This window comes from Homarus americanus, unplaced genomic scaffold, assembly GCF_018991925.1.
Source record: "Homarus americanus isolate GMGI-L3 unplaced genomic scaffold, GMGI_Hamer_2.0 scaffold36188, whole genome shotgun sequence".
NCBI lineage: Eukaryota > Metazoa > Arthropoda > Malacostraca > Decapoda > Nephropidae > Homarus > Homarus americanus.
In genome coordinates, this window is record NW_024718183.1 from 5,184,207 (window position 1) to 5,206,241 (window position 22,035).

The 22,035-nt window shown below is 44.7% G+C and overlaps 1 protein-coding gene across 1 annotated transcript in view; it reads right to left on the reverse strand.

Moving 5' to 3' along the window:
* LOC121859286 (aldo-keto reductase family 1 member C18-like) overlaps positions 1-14,164 on the reverse strand; it is a 29,552-nt gene extending 15,388 nt beyond the window's left edge. The window contains exons 1-3 of the mRNA XM_042356063.1: positions 13,965-14,164; positions 8,138-8,299; positions 2,407-2,524 (exon numbers count right to left, since the gene is read on the reverse strand). Coding sequence (XP_042211997.1) covers positions 2,407-2,524; positions 8,138-8,299; positions 13,965-14,048 — 364 coding nt within the window. The 5' untranslated portion in view covers positions 14,049-14,164. The remainder of the gene's footprint in view (positions 1-2,406; positions 2,525-8,137; positions 8,300-13,964) is intronic.
* Positions 14,165-22,035: the final 7,871 nt, after the last annotated feature.

Consider the following 22,035-nt stretch of genomic DNA (forward strand, 5'->3'; position numbering starts at 1 on the left):
GACTTTCCTAAAAAACGTCAGCAGATTTGTTAGACAAGATTTTCCCTTTGTAAGCCCATGTTGAGGGTCGTAGATTAATTTGTTTTTCTCTAAATGCGATCGGATGCGATTTGCTATACAGTACTGTACTGTAATTGATTCAAGAAATTTCCCCACTACTGACGTCAAACTAATCGGCCAGTAATTTGACGCTGATGCTCTGTCTCCCTTTTTTAATATGGGTGTTACATTTGCCTGTTTCCACAAGTCTGGCACAACTCCGGTGTCTAATGATTTTGTAAATAAATTTACGAGGGGTCCGCTAATCTGTTCCTTACACTCTTTCAAAACTCGAGGGAAAATTTCATCTGGCCCTAAGGATTTTGCCTTCTTTAATTTATTTATCTTCTTAAGAACATCCTCTTTTCTGATCGTGATATTTTTTAATATCTCTTCTTCATTTCCCCTAAATATCAGTTCCACTTCTGAATTTCCTCGTGAATTTCTTCTGTGAAAACTGATAAGAAGTAGCTGTTTAATGTTTTGCTTATTTTCTCACTATCATAGATCACTTCCCCTCTCTCTGACTTTAAAGGTCCCACTGTGACCTTGACCTTTGTCCTATATACCTGGAAATATCCCTTGGGATTCGCCTTGGATTCTCTTGCTATCCTGATTTCATAGTCCCTCTATGCCTTCCTTACATTTTTTCTTAACATTCCTAGATAGTTCATTATAAATATTTCTGAGTTGCTCCTCCCCTCCCTTTAATTTCCTGTAAATTCCTTTCTTTATTCCAATGTCATGTTTAAGTGTTTCTGGTCATCCACCTTGGCTCATTCTTACTTGACCTAATTTTTCTGTATGGTATATTTTGTTCTTGTGCTTTACGTAGTATACTAGCGAATATATTATAGTCATGATCAATTGTTGTGTCGCCGGTGACCTCACCCGTTCCTACTGGGGACTGACCTGACTGTTCACAGGTGACCTCACCCGATCCTACTGGGGACTGACCTGACTGTTCACAGGTGACCTCACCCGATCCTACCGGGGACTGACCTGACTGTTCACAGGTGACCTCACCCAGGTCCCTTCTTAACCCCTCATAATCCGCCGATCGAAAGTTTGGGACTCTGACCATATTGTCATTGTTTTTCGTTTCCCAATTTAGGATGAACCTGATTTCTCTGTGATTACTGTTCCCTAGTTCTTACCCTATTGTGATATCTTTGATACTTTCTTTTTTTGTTAATACTAGGTCTAATATATTGTCACCTCTAGTAGATTCTGTAATTAGTTGTTTTAAAAAATTGTCCTGTACTGCATCTAGGAAGTCTTTAGATTCATAGTCACCTACAATGTTGTCCCAGTTAATATTCCTGAAGTTGAAATCCCCCATAATGCACAGGTTGTTATATTTTGCTGCCCTACTCATTTCCTGCCATATGGGCTGAGCTGCTTCTTTCCCAAGACTTGGGGGCCTGTAAATCACTCCCATAATTAGTTTTTCTCTTCTTTCCGCAATTTCTACCCATATAGACTCGGTTTCAATTTCACCCTCTATTGAATTATTAATACAACATTTTAATGTATCCCTGACGAAGAGTGCGACCCCTCCTCCCATCCTACCTTCCCTGTCCGTGTGAAAAAGGTTGTACCCTCCTATGTGGTACTCTGATAAAAAGTTCATGTTCGCCATATCCATAGGAGGCCCACCAGACTGATGGCACTTTGGCACCTCAGCTATCCAGGAAATTACAGCACCTGCAACTGTCTAGCTTATACTACAGATGGGCAAGGGGTGACCTAATTGAGGTGTATAAACATCTCAAAGAGCATTATTCAAGCAAGTGTCCATACCTGGAGCTGGCAAACACCCGCCCATAAGGGGTCACAGCTCAAGGTTGAAGAAGCTGAAAGTCCAGAAAACTATGAGAGCTAACTTTGTTGGTTCAGATACATTCAGGAGCCATTGCCTTCCCAGTACAGTGTGTAACAGAGACGTGACCAACTGCCCGAGAGGCTAACGAGCCCATCAGTTTCGAAGAGGATAAAAGTAAAGTAAAAGTTCCTGTTACCGACGCAACCTGTGTTGAAAGATTAAGAGGGTGAGATTTCTGACCATGGTCAGGAGTGCCAAGGGCTTAATGATATACAGTATACTTATGTGTGATATGTGTATATACAGGTGTATATATTACAGGGAAGTTGTGTAACCAGTTTTTTCACGTATTCCCGAGGGAGTTTCAGAAAATCCCTACTTTGAAGGGCCAGGATTTCCTGAAATCCCTAGGAATTTTAGGCTTACGTGAAATCACTGGTTAAACATATTCACTGTAACATGTATACAAAAGATCTTTTCTAAGCCAAAATTGTGACTTTTAACAGCGACCTTATTTACATTCGCCACTATTCCACACTAACCTCTCAGACCCACAGGACTCTCGATGAAGTAGGCGTCCACATATTCCAAGCCCAGGTTTTTCAATGACTTCTTCATGAACTTCTCAACATCACATTTCCGGTTCCCTATCATAGGCAACTGAAAAAATACTCCAGTGTCAATTATGGTCACATGGTCAGAGGGAAAGGTTAAACATCATATTCTACAATTGTTTATAAACTGAAAAATTATAATCTCATTAGTGGTTTAAAGAACAGGTACTTGTTGATAGCTCCTATAATATGTATATAATTGTACTCTATTTCATGCAGCCTGTGATGTTTAGTAGTTTCACACTGGATAACACCCTTCTCACGTGTGCCCTGGGCCAGGACTCAAACCCGTATCCTAGTAGTGAGAGATATGAGAATTACCAATGTACCATGTTGGGTCAATGAGTTTAAAAGCTGGATCCATGGTGATACATAAAACCTGCAGTATGAGAACCTGGACTGACTGAGATTTGGTAGACAGAACATTTATAGTACAGTATTCCCTTAAAGCTTGCTAGGGTTAGGTAAAATGGACCCCGTGAGAAAGCAAAATCCTTTAGTTTTTCAGGCCACTCCCAGAAATGTGCAAAATACTGTACATATAAATAGCGATATGCACATGTATAATAACATTATGATGCATTAGACAATATAATAAATATGAAATAAATAAATAAACATGAAATCACACTGTATGGACATTAGGTCCAATACAGTGATAGTTAGTTGTGGTAGTGTTTGGCAAAGACCATACCTCTGAAAAGTCAGGTGATCTGGTGCACTGGACAGTTCCTAGTGAATCGGCCCAGTACCGATAAATATTTGTAATGTGTATACCGTACTACGGTATACACATGTATGAGTTGGTTTCAGTAATAACATGTTGAGTAACGAAGGGACCATATGTCAGTTGGTCATGTATGCAATGAAATGTATCACCAGTAACGTGGGAGAAGTAAGTACCAACTGGGATTGGCAGTTGAGAGAAGCCAGGATTTGTCATGTAACTATGTACTGTAATGTAACACCAGTAAGGTTGTGTGCAAGAGGGGTGTGGTTATCTATGCTAGGGAAGACCTTAGGGCTTAGAGCCAGCCAGGCGAGGGTACAGGGAGAGGATGTTTTTGAAGAGTCTAAGTGGTGTAAAATTAAATTAAAAGGAGGGGACTTACTTATCGTCGGATGTATCTACAGATCCCCAAACTGTGACCCACTAAATCAAAGGAACTTGAGAACCTTAATAAACAACGCAGCGATGCTCAACCCTAGCCACCTCCTTATCATGGGGGACTTTAACTATGGGGACATCGACTGGAGAAACTTGTCCACCCCAAATGACTTGAATAACCCTGCTACTCTTTTTGTAGAAACTCAGAGATAATTTTCTGTTCCAACATGTGAGAGACCCGACACATTACAGAGGGGATCAAACACCCAAGCCACTTGACCTCATCATAACAGACGAGGAGGGTATGGTGGCCAAACTGGAACACTTTGCCCCAGTTAGCACCAGTCACCATATAGTGTTATCATTCAGATTTAACTGTTACCTACTTCAAGATAAGGCCAGGCCAAGGTGCAAATATTACAAGGGAAATTACAATGGGATGAGGGAAGAGATGAGTGGTATCAACTGGCCTGACTCATTAAGGTACAAGAACGCGGACACTACGTTGAATATCATAACTAGTAAAGTGACCCATTTGATCGATAAATATATACCCGAGACCAAACCCAGTGCTTCTAGGAATACGAGGGGATCCCTACACATGAACCATGCAGCGGTCGACAAAATTAAGAAGAAAACCCAGAAATTCAAGACTTGGGTTGGGTCAAACGATGAGCAGGACAGGAGGATATATGCAAGAGTCAGAAACCAAGCAAAGATAGAGTGTAGGAGGGCTGAAAAGGAGTTCCAGAGGCTGGTTGCAAGGGAGGTCAAGTCAAACCCAAAGGCGTTTTACCGCTATGCAAAGTCGAAATTGAAAACGCGAGTAGAGTATCAGACCTGAGGCTTGTGGATGGTAGTTACGCAGATTCTGACCAGGATAAAGCTGAGGCATTGAACAGCTTCTTTTCCTCGATGTTCACAAGAGAGGATGCAACTAACCTTCCTGCGTTTGAGGACAGATGGTTCGATACAGCACTGACCCACATTGTGTTCACAGAAGAGGGTATTAGAAATAAACTGTCCAGGCTAAAGGTCCATAAGAGTCCCGGCCTTGACATGGTGCATCCTAGAGTGTTAAGAGAGTTGTGCAACGAGCTTGCAGAGCCCCTGAAGATCTTGTTTTGTAAATGCCTGGATGAACAAATGGTTCCCAGTGAATAAAAGTGGCTTATGTGAGTCCTATCTTCAAGAAGGGCGATCGGCACTCCACGAACAACTATAGACCAGTGAGCCTGACCAGCATAATATGTAAGGTACTTGAGAGTATTATCAGAGATGCCGCAATGGAACATTCAATACGAAACAATCTTGTGAAGGATTGCCAACACGGTTTTATGCCGGGGCGCTCCTGCTTAACACAATTGCTCAAGGTATTGGATATTTGGACCCATATTCTGGAACAGGGTGGTAATATCGACAATATTTACCTAGATTTTGCCAAGGCTTTTTACAGTGTACCCCATGAAAGGCTGAAAATCAAACTGGAGGGGTACGGAATTCGGGGAAATGTCCTTGCATGGATAGAAGACTTTCTACATGACCGCAAGCAGTGTGTGGTGATTAATGGCACGAAATCGTCATCCGTACCTATCACAAGTGGGGTACCACAGGGCAGTGTATTGGGCCCGCTGTTTGTTTGTTTCATAAATGACATGCCTGACGATGTACACTCCTCCATACAAATATCTGCCGATGACGCTAAGTTATTTCGGGAAATTAAGAACCAAGCTGACTGTGAAGAGCTGCAGAAGGGCCTCTGTGGGCTCCAGGAATGGTCGAAGGAATGGCTGCTGAGATTCAATGCCACGAAGTGTAAGAGGATGCACCTGGGGCGTACCAACGGTAAGGAGGCGTATCTTATGTCCCAACGGGATGAAGAAACTGAACTAGTTGAGACTGAATGTGAGAAGGCCCTAGGTGTGTATGTTGAAAATGAGCTGAAGTTCTCGGGCCATTGCGAGAAGAAGGTAAACCAGGCAAATAAATTATTGGGTCTTATGAGAAGGTAGTTCAGATATCTAGACGGTCCGTCCCTCGTAACGATCTTCAAGAGTGAAGTGCTTCCCCATCTGGAGTACTGTCACCCCCGTCTGGTCCCCGAGATATGCTAGGGACTGTCAGTTGGTTGAAAATGTTCAAATGAGGGCCACTAGACTGGTGCCTGCACTTCGGCACCTCAGCTACCCTGAGAGATTGGAGCGCCTGAACTTACCTAGCTTATATTATAGACGGGCAAGGGGTGACCTAGTTGAGGTGTATAAGCATCTCAGGGGGCACTACTCAGTCGAGTGTCCTTACTTGGAGCTGGCGGACGCTTGCCCCACAAGGGGTCACAGCTCAAGATTGAAGAAGCCGCAAGTACAGAAAACTGTGAGGGCAAACTTTTTCGGAGTGAGGGTTGTAAACTCTTGGGACAATCTACCAGAGAGTGTTGTGACGGCACCGAGTGTGAGCTCTTTCAAGACAAGACTTGACCAACACTGGAGCAGGTTCAGGTACATTCGGGAGCCGGTGCATGCCCAGTATTTGCCAACAGTGCGTGACAGAGACGTGACCGATCGCCCAAGCGGCTAACGAGCCGATCAGTGGCGAAGAGGATAAAAGAAAAAAAAAAGTGTGTAGTTAGAGTATAGGATCTGAGTAATTGCAGTTGAGTAAGCCGAGGAGTTGCAACCTTGGAGTGGTATGTTAATAATATCTTTTTCCCCTTGTGTTTCATATTAATAAACCTGTTCTTTGAGTATTTTAGGAGTGTTCACTTTTTCCCCACAGTTTTTCACCTTTATTTCCGTCCAAGTGACTTGATATCAAAATTACTATACCCACGTGCCGGCCCTCGCCATGCTACCAAAGGGAACTGAGGTTATGTGGTAACCAGTGAACGTAGGTAAGTAAGATAAGGGTAGGAAATGTGAGTTGGAATCGCCGCTCTTACATTGGTGGCAGCTTGTTACACCGCCCTTGCAGTGGAAGTGCCCATTAACAATATATTGTGTATGAGCCCCCATTAACCCCCCTGTTGAACTAGTAAAATAAATCTGTAAATCGCATTGGTGTTTTATATACTACACTTATACTGAGCCTGTGTTAATATATCTTTACACCCTCTAGTCATGCTACCAACTTTCCTCACTACTACACTACTATGAATTCTTACTTTATCTTCATATGAGCTTTCCCTCATTATATCCTGCAGGGACAGTGGGGGGATACTGTTGTTCCATGTTTGGGAATGACTTAATCGACATTTATTACCCCTTGATCATGAACTGTGGCCAACCTCTGTCGAGACTGTAACATTACATTTATAAACAAGTTATACCTAAGTCTACAGGTTTTTATGGTAATATCTTCTTGTAAGGAAACGCTTATGACTTAACCCTTTCAATACAAATTCCAAGTAGATAGCTGTAGCCCAGTGTGAAGGAAAAGTTGGGAATAAAAAAATAGTTTGACCTTCCAAAGTTGTCACACGATAATTTTTTTTTTAATAAATAACAGTATCTGGCCACTATTTGTTGCACACAAATATACATGGCACTCATTTTTCTGTTAATTTTCAGATAAATAGATTTACAATAGCTGTCACAGGTGTTTATACACAAAAAGGTTATGAACTGACACAGCTCCAGGTTGAAGAAGCCACAAGTCCAGAAAATTTTGAGGGGAAACTTTTTTAGAGTGAGAATTATAAACTCTTGGAACAATCTGCCAAAGAGTATTGTGACGGCACCGAGTGTGAACTCTTTCAAAACCAGATTTGACCAACATTGGAGCAGGTTCAGATAAATCCTGGAGCCAGTAAATGCCCAGTACTTGCCAACAGTGCATAACAGAGATGTTGTAGCGTACTGCATGTGGCCAGTTGTCAAATTCTCTTTGTATGGGCTCACATACGTACGTACATGTAGATATCTCACACTCAGGATTGAGGTAGATTAGAAACTCACAATGCGTTTTCTGTATATATATTGTATGTACAGTGCAGTGCTAGGGAGTTGCTGGTTGGTGAGGAAGCTTGTTTGGAGGTCTTGCCGGTTCAGGAACGTAGAGTAGAATGGACTTTAATGGCGAGATTGAGAGCTTATATACTCGGCCACCGGAAGTAAGACCGAATGCAAGCGTCGCAGGTGGCGACCCTTCCCCCCACCCCCGTGAGAACCTCGCCGGTTGGCTGAACTCCATCGCTATGGTATTCAGCTAGGCTTGTCAGTTGTAGGGGAGAGTATCCACTACAATGTGACCAACTTCCCCTGCGGCTAACGAGCCGATCAGTGGCAAAGAGGATACAAAGAGAGTACAAGTAAAAACTAAGGATTACCTGAAGCATGTTAGGGGATTAGTGGTACTCAGGTAATCAAATGTGAGTGCACGTCTGCTCTCAGCCATGACAGAGAAGACACTAGCAGGCCTAGAGATAATTTGCGGGTCGTGGCCACCTTCCTATACATGCCAACTAATCAAATGGGGTGAGCATGTGGTGTTACGATTGCATTGGCATTGTTTATGACATATTGAGTGGCAATTGCATAATTCTCTATACAGTACCTTGGTCATGATGAAGTATCTGTTCCTATCGTGACCTCTGGCCCAACAGCCATTGAGCACCGCGCCTATTTCCTTCTCGCACATGTCTGAGTATGAGGTGTCCAGAAGAGTCACATTCCTGTTGATGGCCCGTGTCATGTAACGCCTCATCTTGTCTGGGTCCTGTGTATAATAAATAACACACCTTATTATTACTACAGCAACAAACCATATAATACAAAATATTCCAAATGAAAATCAATAGAATATAAATTACTGCATTTATGTTAATGGTATGAGAATTACAGGCAAGTAAACATATACAGTTCTGTACTGTACAGTATATGTTAGCATAAAAACGGTATGTACAACAGTCCACCCCCTGGCAGGACGACACTCCACCCCCTGGCAGGACGACACTCCACCCCCTGGCAGGACGACACTCCACCCCCTGGCAGGAACGACACTCCACCCCTGGCAGGACGACACTCCACCCCTGGCAGGACGACGGGCAGGGACGACACTCCACCCCTGGCAGGACGACACTCCACCCCTGGCAGGACGACCTCCACCCCTGGCAGGACGACAGTCCACCCCTGGCAGGACGACACTCCACCCCTGGCAGGACGACACTCCACCCCTGGCAGGACGACCTCCACCCCTGGCAGGACGACACTCCACCCCTGGCAGGACGACGCCACCCCCTGGCAGGACGACACTCCACCCCCTGGCGAGGGCGGCCTCCACCCTGGCAGAACAGTCCACCTGGCAGGAGGACAGTCCACCCCTGGCAGGACGACACCCCACCCCTGGCAGGACGACACTCCACCCCCTGGCAGGACGACACCACCCCTGGCAGGACAGCCTCCACCCCTGGCAGGACGACACTCCACCCCTGGCAGGCACGACACCTCCACCCCCTGGCAGGACGACACTCCACCCCCTGGCAGGACGACACTCCACCCCTGGCAGGACGACCTCCACCCCTGGCAGGACGACCTCCACCCCTGGCAGGACGACCTCCACCCCTGGCAGGACGACCCACCCCCTGGCAGGACGACACTCCACCCCCTGGCAGGACTGGTCCCACCCTGGCAGGAGGACAGTGGCAGACGACCTCCACCCCTGGCAGGACGACACTCCACCCCTGGCAGGACGACACACCCCTGGCAGGACGACACTCCACCCCTGGCAGGACGACCTCCACCCCTGGCAGGACGACAGTCCACCCCTGGCAGGACGACAGTCCACCCCCTGGCAGGACGACCTCGACACCCACCCCTGGCAGGACGACACTCCACCCTGGCAGGACGACACTCCACCCCCTGGCAGGACGACCCCCCCCTGCACGACACTCCACCCCCTGGCAGGACGCACTCCACCCCCCTGGCAGGACGACACACCCCTGGACGACACTCACCCCTGGCAGGACGACCTCCCACCCCTGGCAGGACGACACCACCCCCTGGCAGGACGACCTCACCCCTGGCAGGACGCACTCCACCCCTGGCAGGACGACACTCCACCCCCTGGCGGGACGACACTCCACCCTGGCAGGACAGTCCACCCCTGGCAGGACACTGACCTCCCCCCCTGGCAGGACTCCACCCTGGCGGGACACCCCTGGCAGGACGGCCCACCCCTGGCCCCTGGCGGACGACACTCCACCCCTGGCAGGACGCACTGGACTTCTGGCGGAGAACAGTCCACCCCTGGCAGGAGGACAGTCCACCCTGGCAGGACCAGTCCACCCTGGCAGGACGACAGTCCACCCCCTGGCAGGACGACAGTCCACCCCTGGCAGGACGACAGTCCATCCCCTGGCAGGACAACAGTCCACCCCTGGCAGGACGACCGACACTCCACCCCCTGGCAGGACGACCAACACTCACCCCTGGCAGGACGACCGACACTCCACCCCCTGGCAGGACGACAGTCACCCTGGCAGGACGACAGTCCACCCCTGGCAGGACGACACCCCATCCCCTGGCAGTACGACGACAGTCCACCCTGGCAGGGACGACAGTCCACCCCTGGCAGGACGACAGTCCACCCCTGGCAGACGACAGTCCACCCCTGGCAGGACGACAGTCCACCCCTGGCAGGACGACACTCGACAGTCCCCCTGGCAGGACGTCCACCCCTGGCAGGACGACAGTCACCCCTGGCAGGACGACAGTCCACCCCTAGGCAGGGACAGTCCAACAGATCCACCCCTGGCAGGACAACAGTCCACCCCTGGCAGGACAACAGTCCACCCTGGCAGGACAAACCTCCACTCCCTGGCAGGACGACAGTCACCCTGGCAGGACGACAGTCCACCCCCTGGCAGGACGACAGTCATCCCTGGCAGGACGACAGTCCACCCCTGGCAGGACGACAGTCCACCCTGGCAGGACGAGATGGTCCCACCCCTGGCAGGACAACAGTCCACCCCCTGGCAGGACAACACTCCACTCCCTGGCAGGACGACAGTCCACCCCCTGGCAGGACGACAGTCCACCCCCTGGCAGGACGACAGTCCACTCCCTGGCAGGACGACAGTCCACCCCCTGGCAGGACGACAGTCCACTCCCTGGCAGGACAACACTCCACTCCCTGGCAGGACAGTCCCCTCGAGGATCGATCTACTACCATAAGTGCACAACAGAGGCTACTCATTATTACTCAACTTGTGTCAAGTAATGCACACAATCCTTCACTTCTGCTGGGAATCACAACCGTGACGATTAACTGCGTACAAATTTGACACCTTTGTCATTCAAATAAAGTGTGAAGACTGAGATATGAGAGATGAGACCTGCACACGCTGCCACCTTCGGTCTCATGTCACTCACCACCTAACCATTTCTGAGTATAATTTACGTTGTAACTGTGCCATGAGTTTCCCGTCCGGCTCAGTGTGTTCCCGCCAATTAAGGCCTTAGGCCTGCCGGGACCAACGAGGAAGCCTATGAGGCGTGACGTCATGAAAGTTGTGGCGTCTCTTTGTAGGTTGAGGCAGTTTGAAAAGGTGAGTGTGTTTGGTCAGAGTTAACTGTGGTCGTGTCATGGATGTCACCCTCTCATATGGCTGTTATAATGTAAGTACATATTAGGTTTTATTCGTTTCCCGAAATGTAGTGTGAGTCAGATGACCCTGGTCAACTAGCTGGAAGATAGGTTATTGTTTGAAGTGTAACTGTTCAATTTGAATTTCGTCATAAATAAATGAGGAACCATTAGAGGTGTTTCTTAATTCCGTGTTGACTACACCATTGTCATGCATGTCTATGGTATTATGCAGTGATAGTGATACAGTAAATTCTAAATAATAAGTATTTCATATTTCCCCTCTAAAATATTTTATCTTAATTCCCTCTCCCACTCACTCTCTCCTCCCTCTCCCTTCACACCCTCTCCTCAAACCATAAACAATTACCTCCCTCACCCTCTCCACCTCTCAAGAGAAATAATAGCAGGAATATGTAAAAGAAAGAGTAAGAGTAAGTGAAAAAGTAAGAATAAGGAATATAAATATAAGTAAATAAAGATTAAAAAGGAACAAACGAACACATTTAATTTGTTACAGTAATTCGTTACGTAATTTGTTTCATAATTTGTTACTACATGTACATGGCCAACAATCTGAAGAAAAATCATTATTACATTATTTGACTCCAAATTTTTATATGGAGAGACAGAAAAAATATTTTACTGAAAGCGTTTCCGTTAGAAAGTTACAGTTGGAGTTATTTTTAACTTTTCAATATCATGAGGATATACGTTGCCTACTTCTTACTCAGTTTATTGCTCTTCTATTTCAGGCTTGGTTTCTTTAGGTTTCCTATTTTTTTTTCGTTTAACTTTTTGGATTAACTTGGGTTTACACAGTGGGGTGACCAGAGGCAGGTCTCTTATGGACAGGTTGTCCTTCGAGTTTCCCCAGTTAATTTACCAGGTTAGGTAGGTACAGTATACTGTACTGCACTATACCTATGTCAGTTTTTGTGTTTTTATCCCACAATTCCCCTCTACTTAAAAGCCCTGCCTACTATGTGATCAAAATTACTTTCAAGTGAAATGGAAGTTAAAAAATCTAAAAAATAAATAAAAAATCCAATGGAAAACTATAGCTCTTTTTCCTTTATTTCCCTATTGACGACTGACTGGCTGACGAGTTACTTGTTTTGGTGTTCATTTCTAATTCTATTTTCACCAGTGAGTATTGATAGATAATCATTTCTTGTGCAAATGCTTCGTTTAGTAGATATTTACTTTATCTTCTCGGCGGTAATGCAGCGGTGACGTCTCATCCCCTTTTGTAAACAGCCAATCATATGAACGTACTACATGTATTTCAACACAAGCCACTGCGGCTGAGCTCCTTGCCGCTCGCCTAGCTTTCCACGCCAGATTCATTTTCACAATGGCATGTGAAGGGAGATGCCGGTCTTATAGGGACGTAATTTGCAAATTCATGGGGAACGACGATCTCGCCCTCCAGTTTTTTGAAGACTATGGCATCACTTCCTTCAAAAAAGACCAAAGAGGAATTTGTTCCAGTGTAACAAGAAAGTATTTTTAAGGATAAAAAGCGGCAACATTCGCTAAGATCACAGCACAATCTCCTGTCTCAGTAAGTCTGCCCACGGCAGGTTATAATTTATCCTTGGTTTTATGTTAAGGTTGGGTTTGGTTGCATTGGCTTATAAAAAATAAATAAAATAAAAACCCATTTGCACAAACTACGAGTTCTCTAAAAAACTGAAATTGCAGCGTCATAATCGTTTAATATGCTAAATCGCCGGCGGGTCAGTCGTCAATGATTACCAAATCACTACTCCTATCCACCAAATATAGAAAAATCATGGCTGGTTATGTGTACAGTATACTGAAAAAATTTACCAGCTAACAACGCTAGAACGATATGTGACTGCGAGTGGCAGTATTTGGTATTTATTTCGCCGAGAGTTTATCGTTGTGTAGCTATGAACATACTTAACCAGAATGAGTTGTTCAATTTTGTTCATTTTTTCCACAGAAGTTCTCATTATAAAAAGGCGACATTTACTAGAACCTGACCTAATCAACCAAACTTCCTGGCCGGGGGAGGAGGACCCCCTCCCGTCATATTAAACGGGAAGAACTTAACTGGTAACCAATCAGAGCGCACTCATGGTAAAATAGTGTTAGTAAAAACTTAGCCTGTCACGGCAAAATATTCACTATGAATTATATTTTCGATTTTACAGCCGCTGATTTTACATAAAAAACTGAATTTTAAAATGCAGCAATATCGCTAATTTATAGAAGACTGCCGAAGTTATGGAAAATGTGTTAAAGGGTGTTTATTTCTAAATTAAATATAATCTAACCTTAGTTGCTAAGAAAAACAAGCAATGTAAGACCTCACCAACTAACCAAAGAAACCTACCTAACCTTACCTAACTTCTTAGCAGTGAGGCTCATGAATCCTCCGGATTCCCCGGCATATTAAACAAAGAATTTACAATTATATGGTGTATTATACATTTTTGTGTACGTGAGAATAGCCATCACACTTATGTGGCTCATAAAGATACACTAGTACACTGGCGACTAGCGTGAAGTTCACGCTCGTAGAGTCGATTGGCTGTGGCGCCACACACCGAGACAGACGAAAGTAGTGCGCGCCTAGTCGCCTAATTATCTAACAAACGAAGCCCATAAAAATGATTATTAAATCAGAACTCACTGATGAAAATATAACAAGAATAAACAAAAACAAAATTTACGCGTCGATTGTGTAGTCCCCCAGTTAAGCAGCCTAAATCTAAACACAAAATTCACTAATTGAGAAGGACACGAGAAAACTACCATTGCTTACGTTCACTATGGTGCTGTATCCCAGACACGGGACGGAATGTGGCGCTCCGCATAATTCATACTTGTTTGTGTAACGGACAGTCATCGATGACAAACCTTAAGAACAATACACAAGACTGTGACGATCATACACCACCTCTCAAGAGCGCTCTCCTCTCTTCTGCTCAACTGTACAGTGTGCTGACTGCTGACCAGGGTTGCCAACCCCTCGAGACTCCTCAGCCCTACACAAGCGATGAAATTCCCCTACATTCCCCTATGCCTCGGGCTTATATATATATATATATATATATATATATATATATATATATATATATATATATATATATATAATATATATATATATATATATATATATATATAGTATCGGTGTACTGTATTGCATTGTGTTTTTAATGTAGGCTAATATACAACATTCATGGTAAAGAAATCTTAAAAATAAAAAAAAATTACCTTTGCTTAAGGCTGAATATCTTCATTCCCTTAGCTGCAGTCTTCTTCCCCCACTGTGTGTGTGACTTGATGTGCCCATCACATCAAGATTATGGTTGAAAATTGCTAAAATGCCTTAAATGCAGGACAAGAAAAACAAATGCTACAGTGTGAAAAAGCCATAAGAAAAATACAGTATACTTTCAACATTTCATTTATGGCTGTAATAGCACTAAATACAAAAAAATTTAATAATGCGCGTGGCTGAAGAACAAGGAAAAGCAGTACATGGCACTACAGGTTACCCCAAACACTGCTAGCAGCTAAGTTGACAACACCGTACACGCGTACACGTGACTTATCACCTGACGAAAACTGAACGAGATCTCTACGGTTTCCACCTCCCCTCTCTCACAGTCTCTCTCTCTCGTCATTTTCACTTTCATCCTCTTCGCCACTGATCGGCTTGTTAGCCGCTTGGGCGATCGGTCACGTCTCTTTTCCTTTATATTCTTCACCAAAAGGTCGGCTCGCTAGCCGCCCGGGCGATCGGTCACGTCTCTGTCACGCACTGTTGGCAAATACTGGGCATGCACCGGCTCCTGAATGTACCTGAACCCGCTCCAGTGTTGGTCAAGTCTTTCTTGAAAGAGCTCACACTCGGTGCCGTCACAACACTCTCTGGTAGATTGTTCCAAGAGTTTACAACCCTCACTCCGAAAAAGTTTGCCCTCACGGTTTTCTGGACTTGCGGCTTCTTCAATCTTGAGCTGTGACCCCTTGTGGGGCGAGCGTCCGCCAGCTCCAAGTAAGGACACTCAACTGAGTAGTGCCCCCTGAGATGCTTATAAACCTCAACTAGGTCCCCCCTTGCCCGTCTGTAGTATAAGCTAGGCAAGTTCAGGCGCTCCAATCTCTCAGGGTAGCTGAGATGCCGAAGTGCAGGCACCAGTTTGGTGGCCCTCCTTTGAACATTTTCAACCAACTGACAGTCCCTAGCATATCTCGGGGACCAGATGGGGTGACAGTACTCCAGATGGGGAAGCACTTCACTCCTGAAGATCGTCACGAGGGACGGACCGTCTAGATATCTGAACGACCTTCTTATAAGACCCAATAATTTATTTGCCTGATTTACCTTCTTCTCACAATGGCCCGAGAACTTCAGCTCATTGTCAACATACACACCTAGGTCCTTCTCACACACAGTCTCAACTAGTACATTTTCTTCATCCCGTTGGGACATATGGTACGCCTCCTTACCGTTGGTACGCCCCAGGTGCATCCTCTTACACTTCGTGACATTGAATCTCAGCAGCCATTCCTTCGACCATTCCTGGAGCCCACAGAGGTCCTTCTGCAGCTCTTCACAGTCCGCTTGGTTCTTAATTTCCCGAAATAACTTGGCGTCATCGGCAAACATTTGTATGGAGGAGTGTACAACGTCAGGCATATCATTTATGAAACAAACAAACAACAGCGGGCCCAATACACTACCCTGCGGTACCCCACTTGTTACAGGTACAGATGACGATTTCGTGCCATTAATCACCACACATTGCTTGCGGTCATGTAGAAAGTCTTCTATCCACGCTAGGACATTTCCCCGAATTCCGTACCCTTCCAGTTTGATTTTCAGCCTTTCGTGGGGTACACTGTCGAAAGCCTTGGCAAAATCTAGGTAAATATTGTCGATATTACCACCCCGTTCTAGAATATGGGTCCAAATATCCAATACCTTGAGCAATTGTGTCAAGCAAGAGCGCCCCGGCATAAAACCGTGTTGGCAATCTTTTACAAGGTTGTTTCGTAGTAGATGTTCCATCGCTGCATCTCTGATAATACTCTCAAGTACTTTACATATTATGCTGGTCAGGCTCACCGGTCTATAGTTGTTCGTGGAGTGCCTATCGCCCTTCTTGAAGATAGGACTCACATAAGCCACTTTCCATTCACTGGGGACCATTTGTTCATCCAGGCATTTACAAAACAGAATCTTCAGGGGCTCTGCAAGCTCGTTGCACAGCTCCCTTAGCACTCTAGGATGCACCATGTCAGGTCCAGGACTCTTATGGACCTTTAGCCTGGACAGTTTATTTCTAATACCCTCTTCTGTGAACACAATGTGGGTCAGTGCTGTGTCGAACCGTCTGTCCTCAAACGCAGGAAGGTTAGTTGCATCCTCTCTTGTGAACACTGAGGAAAAGAAGCTGTTCAATGCCTCAGCTTTATCCTGGTCAGAATCTGCGTAACTACCATCTTCAAGCCTCAGGTCTGATACTCCTACTCGCGTTTTCAATTTCGACTTTGCATAGCGGTAAAACGCCTTTGGGTTTGACTTGACCTCGCGTGCAACCAGCCTTTGGAACTCCTTTTCAGCCCTCCTACACTCTATCTTTGCTTGGTTTCTGGCTCTTGCATACATCCTCCTGTCTTGCTCATCGTTTGACCCAACCCACGTCTTGAATTTCTGGGTTTTCTTCTTAATTTTGTCGACCGCCGCATGGTTCATGTGTAGGGATCCCCTCGTATTCCTAGAAGCACTGGGTTTGGTCTTGGGTATATATTTATCGATCAAATGGGTCATTTTACTAGTTATGATATTCAGCGTAGTGTCTGCGTTCTTGTACCTTAATAAGTCAGGCCAGTTGATACCCCTCATCTCTTCCCTCATCCCATTGTAATTTCCCTTGTAATATTTGCACCTTGGCCTGGCCTTATCTTGAACTAGGTAACAGTTAAATCTGAATGACAACACTGTATGGTGACTGATGCCAACTGGGGCAAGGTGTTCCAGTTTGGCCACCATACCCTCCTCGTTTGTTATGATGAGGTCAAGTGGCTTGGGTGTTTGCTCCCCTCTGTAATGTGTCGGGTCTCTCACATGTTGGAACAGAAAATTATCTCTCAGAGTTTCTACAAAAAAAGTAGCAGGATTATTCAAGTCATTCGGGGTTGACTCGTTTCTCCAGTCGATGTCGCCATAGTTAAAGTCCCCCATGATAAGGAGGTGGCTGGGGTTGAGCATCGCCGCATTGTTTATTAAGGTTCTTAAGTTCCTTTGATTTAGTGGGCCACAGTTCGGGGATCTGTAGATACACCCGACGATAAGTAAGTCCCCTCCCTTTAATTTAATTTTACACCACTTGGACTCTTCAAAAACATCCTCTCCCTGTACCCTCGCCTGGCTGGCTCTAAGGTCTTGCCTAGCGTAGATAACCACACCCCTCCTGCAGGATTCTTGAGTTAGGTTCGTAAATGAGTCATATCCAGCAATACTGAACTCACATTCCTCTGGGTCGATTCTCCTGTTCTTGTACAACAGTTCTACAACTCCTACAATATCTGGTTGGTGTACTCTTAGTAGTGTTTCAAACTCCTCCCTCTTATCAAGGAACGTGTCAGTATTAGTGTACATGACATTCAAGCCAGAATTTGTTCTCGGTAACGTCTCTGCTCTTAGTAATAAACCCGCTCCACCCACATTCTCAGAAGCTGCAGCATTTGCTAAGTACACTGTATTTTGCAGGGTGTTGTTTTTTTGTCCGTGGAGAAAATGGTGGAAGCTGAAATTCCGGACTTTTGATTATTTTTAAAAATTACTTCCGGATGAAAATTTCGAGACCTAAATGGAGGTGCGCGTGATCCAGGTATATGCTGATAACCAAAAGGAAACAAGAAAACACGAAGTTCCCAAGCGCTTTCGTGTAATTCACATCTTCAGGGGTGAGTACAGACTAAGGAGAAATACATAACAAGGCATATATATACAGTAGAGGAGAGTGAGATCAAGTCCCTAGGGGACAGTGAGTGTCCACAATGGTCCAGTCACTAGGCAGTGACCCTACTAATCTTCATAAGCACCACAGCAGTCGGTAGTCAGGTCAGAGGGTAAGATGGCCCAACCTTCTCACCTGGTTACAAATCTTCTTAATTACGAAATAATCCAGTTTGTACATACCATTACTCAAATTCATGTTGACGGATTCGGTATGTTTAATGAGACTGGATTCTATAATGTTCCTACTGTCAATTGAATTACAAGGTAATATTGAGGAGGCATTATCCCAGTCAATGCAATGCTTATTATCCCTCAAATGAACAAACAGAGCATTAGATTCCTGGCCTGTCCTAACACTTTATTTATGTTGTTTAAGTCTAGTTACAAGATCTTTACCTGTCTGGCCTAAGTAAAACATATTACATTCCTTGCAAGGTGTCATGGGTTGCGTTAGGTTTACCCACTCAACCAACTCCAAAGTTTGTTTTACTAGAGATAAGACACCCGGCGAGGCATAACTGGGACATATATTTTCCATTAGTGTATGTTAGCCAGCCTTTAGGGGGGGGGGGGGACAGTAGACAGTGTTGTACTGTTCATCGCTTCACGCCCAAAAACCAGAGTTGCCAACTTAGCGACTTTGTAGCTAGATCTAGAGTTTTTTGTTTTTTTCTAGCGACATTTTAGAGCGATTTGCGACTTGTCTCAAATCTAGAGATAGCCACAGAAATCTAGCGACTTTCTGGATACTTTTGGACTGTCCATGTAAACTCAGTTTTCCTAATTTCGAGCCATAATATATAGCAACGGGGTTACGGGGACAATAAATAATAAGAAAAGTTTAATACATTTGAACGGGTCGTGGTACAGAAGGAGGGACACGTCTATTTCCTGATCACTTGATGTCAGCCCGTCCATGCATCTAACACCCTAAAATTGTGGTCAGAAGTGGCAAATTACAGAGATGCGACAGGTGAAAACCCTTACCATGATCTGGCTGAAATTGCACTCGCTGCCTTATCTCTTCCGCATTCAAACGCAGATGTAGAGCGCACATTTAGTAATATGAACTTTGTGAAATCAAAATTGCGCAACAAAATGAAACTATCGACATTAAAGGCAATTCTTACAATAAAGTATGGGTTAAAAAGACAGAACACCTGTTGTGCAAGTTATGAACTTCCTAGTGATATTTTAAGAAAGATAGGGACTGTGGAGGCATACAGTTACAAGAGAACCTGAACCAAGCACTTCACATGCTTCCAGTTCTACAGTTGTTCACACTGCCGACGACTACAAAGAGGACTGGGATGCAATTACTATTGAATAATAGGTAAGTGTGCACATTAAACATTAAAAAATATATATTTTTATTTTTACATAATGCATTTTATTTATACTCCGTCCATTATAGTCGGCATTATGAAAATTTTATTTGCATCAAATTACTGAAGGGGGGGAATAATAGCTAGCGACTTTCCATGGAAGATTTAGCGACAATTAGCTACTTTTAGGTACCAGCCTAGCGACATTTGAAAATCCGAGTTGGCAACCCTGCCAAAAACCTCATTTTAAGTAGTATCCCATTGGCCATGGGTTAGTTAAGACGTCTTCCCCATCCTCTCCCTCCTGAAAGGGAGCGGGACACCACACCACACAGAGCCCTCCACCGCCACCCTTTACTGTGGACCGTCGTCGACACAAGACTAAGCATGTTAACCTAGGTTGTTATCCCCGTGGAAATATCACTTGTGGAAGCCTGGTTGCGACAAAAGCAATCCAGGCTGGTCTATTGCACCTTAGTGGTTAATTCAAGTCACGCTTACCAGTTCTCCTTGCCGCGACAACCGTCTACACTACAGTGACTGTCAGTGACGCGAGACTATGTGTGGTAACCCAAGAGTATTAAGGCTCTGTGAAGTCATACCCATAGTAGAGTAATCACATGTGTTCCCAAGTTGAAAATTCCCTCTTTTAGAAGATTAATTTTATTACAGCTTGAACGTGGGTGATTCATATATCCATGCAAATTGTAAATCATTGTATGGAAGCTTGACAAATAAATGTAAGTGCAATTATCTGCCCGTATCTGTGATCCAATCTTATTATTACTCAAGGTAATGACTGATTGGTTATGACAAAGTATAACCAATAACTTAGATGGATGTTGGAAATTAATGGAATTCATTAAATCATCATTTATCAAGTATGAATCATGGAATGTCGAGTGGTGGAGTGAACTTCTACGTAGATACGTCATAATCTCCTGTAAGTAATCAGTGTGAAGGTATCGAACTCTACGGTAAGAAATAAGAAATACGACATATTATTATCTTTATATAATGTAATCCACTCTTACTACCACCCAAAACCATGACACAAGGAACCTTGTAAATGCAGCAGCCTGCATTGTTGGGGGAGTTCTTGATTAACATTTGTTTTACGTTAGCTTACGATGGATTTGACTGTATTAACCATTTAGAGGGCAGGGGTTCCCCTCAGCTGATTAAAACTATCTGGCAATGGCCAGAATAAAGTGCCTAAGGGATACCTTAAATTATGCCGAACATTAAACACACTAACACTATTCCTGGGGGTTAAGTTAACGATAGGGTGGTTAATCTTCAGGTAAAGCGAGCTGGCGTGTCTAATCATCAAGAGAACTTTTTTTTTATGACTATACCAAAAATTTTGGGGCAGCGGAATACAGTATATAGAAAAAGAAAATACATTCAATTTTGAGCTTGGCCTTATCAGTAGGGGAGCCTGTATAGTTCTTTTAAAAGATCGGTCGTCGTTGGACGACGATTGGGGTTATTCGAGGTGCCTAGATTAACTAAACCATCGAATTCCGGTAGCTTGTGTCTCACATCCCATATCATGGGTTTTAGTAGGGTGCAGAGTGAATAAATATCGGAGGCAGGTGAAGCCTTCCCGTCATGGTAAAGTTCTGGGGCCACCCACCATCGATCAGTTTCGCGGGTTTTTTCCTTCACCGCCCAGCAAGAGGGGCTCATATCCCGTGTTATGAAGGGGTAAACTTCATTTATATTACTTTTACCCCCTACTGACAGGACGTCCGTAGACGATAAACTAAAGTTACAAAGGGTAATTTTAATTTTATTATTGGCCGATATTTCTATATTTATGTTATCGTTCATTATATAGTTGTGTATCACACCTAAATCGTGGACGTCTTGTACTACCTCTATTATTTTTATTAGAATGCCAAAGAACATTTTATCGTCGGTTGTGATGTAGCCTAGGTGACCCCACCGCCTTAGAGTTGTGTCGACTGGTGTTGTGACGATGAGACCTGGGAGTTCCGGACATAGCCTCAGGACATTTGGAACGCCTTTTATTCTCTTGAGCCACATGAGAGTTTTGGTCTCTCTTTCGGCCATCTGCAGGTTGCCCTGGAAGGTATTGAAGATTTTTAAGCAGACCTGGGGGTGTTGAGGGAATAAGTTCTTCGATAAGGTGAAACTCGTGGAGAATTCCCCTGCCGCAAGTATCCTTTCCCCCGACAAGATTTTGACGTCTATAAAGTCATAAAACACTTGTTCTTCAGGGGTATGAATCAAAGGGGTTAGGGTACTTTTATTAATGCGCAGGGAAATTTCCCTTTCTATATTTTTTAGAAGTTCATTCATTGTGGGCCGCTGATGAGGAGAGTGGGACAAACCCCGTTCGACCAATGTCAACAGGGATTGCTGTGGTTTTCTTTTGAGCGACCCCAGCAATGAGGAACACATGACCGAAGTAGAAAAAACATCTGATTTAAAAGATTCTTTCCCTTCATAATATAATTCCGGGGCCACCCACCAGTGTTCATCCTGGCGAATTTTCTCGTTGTAGG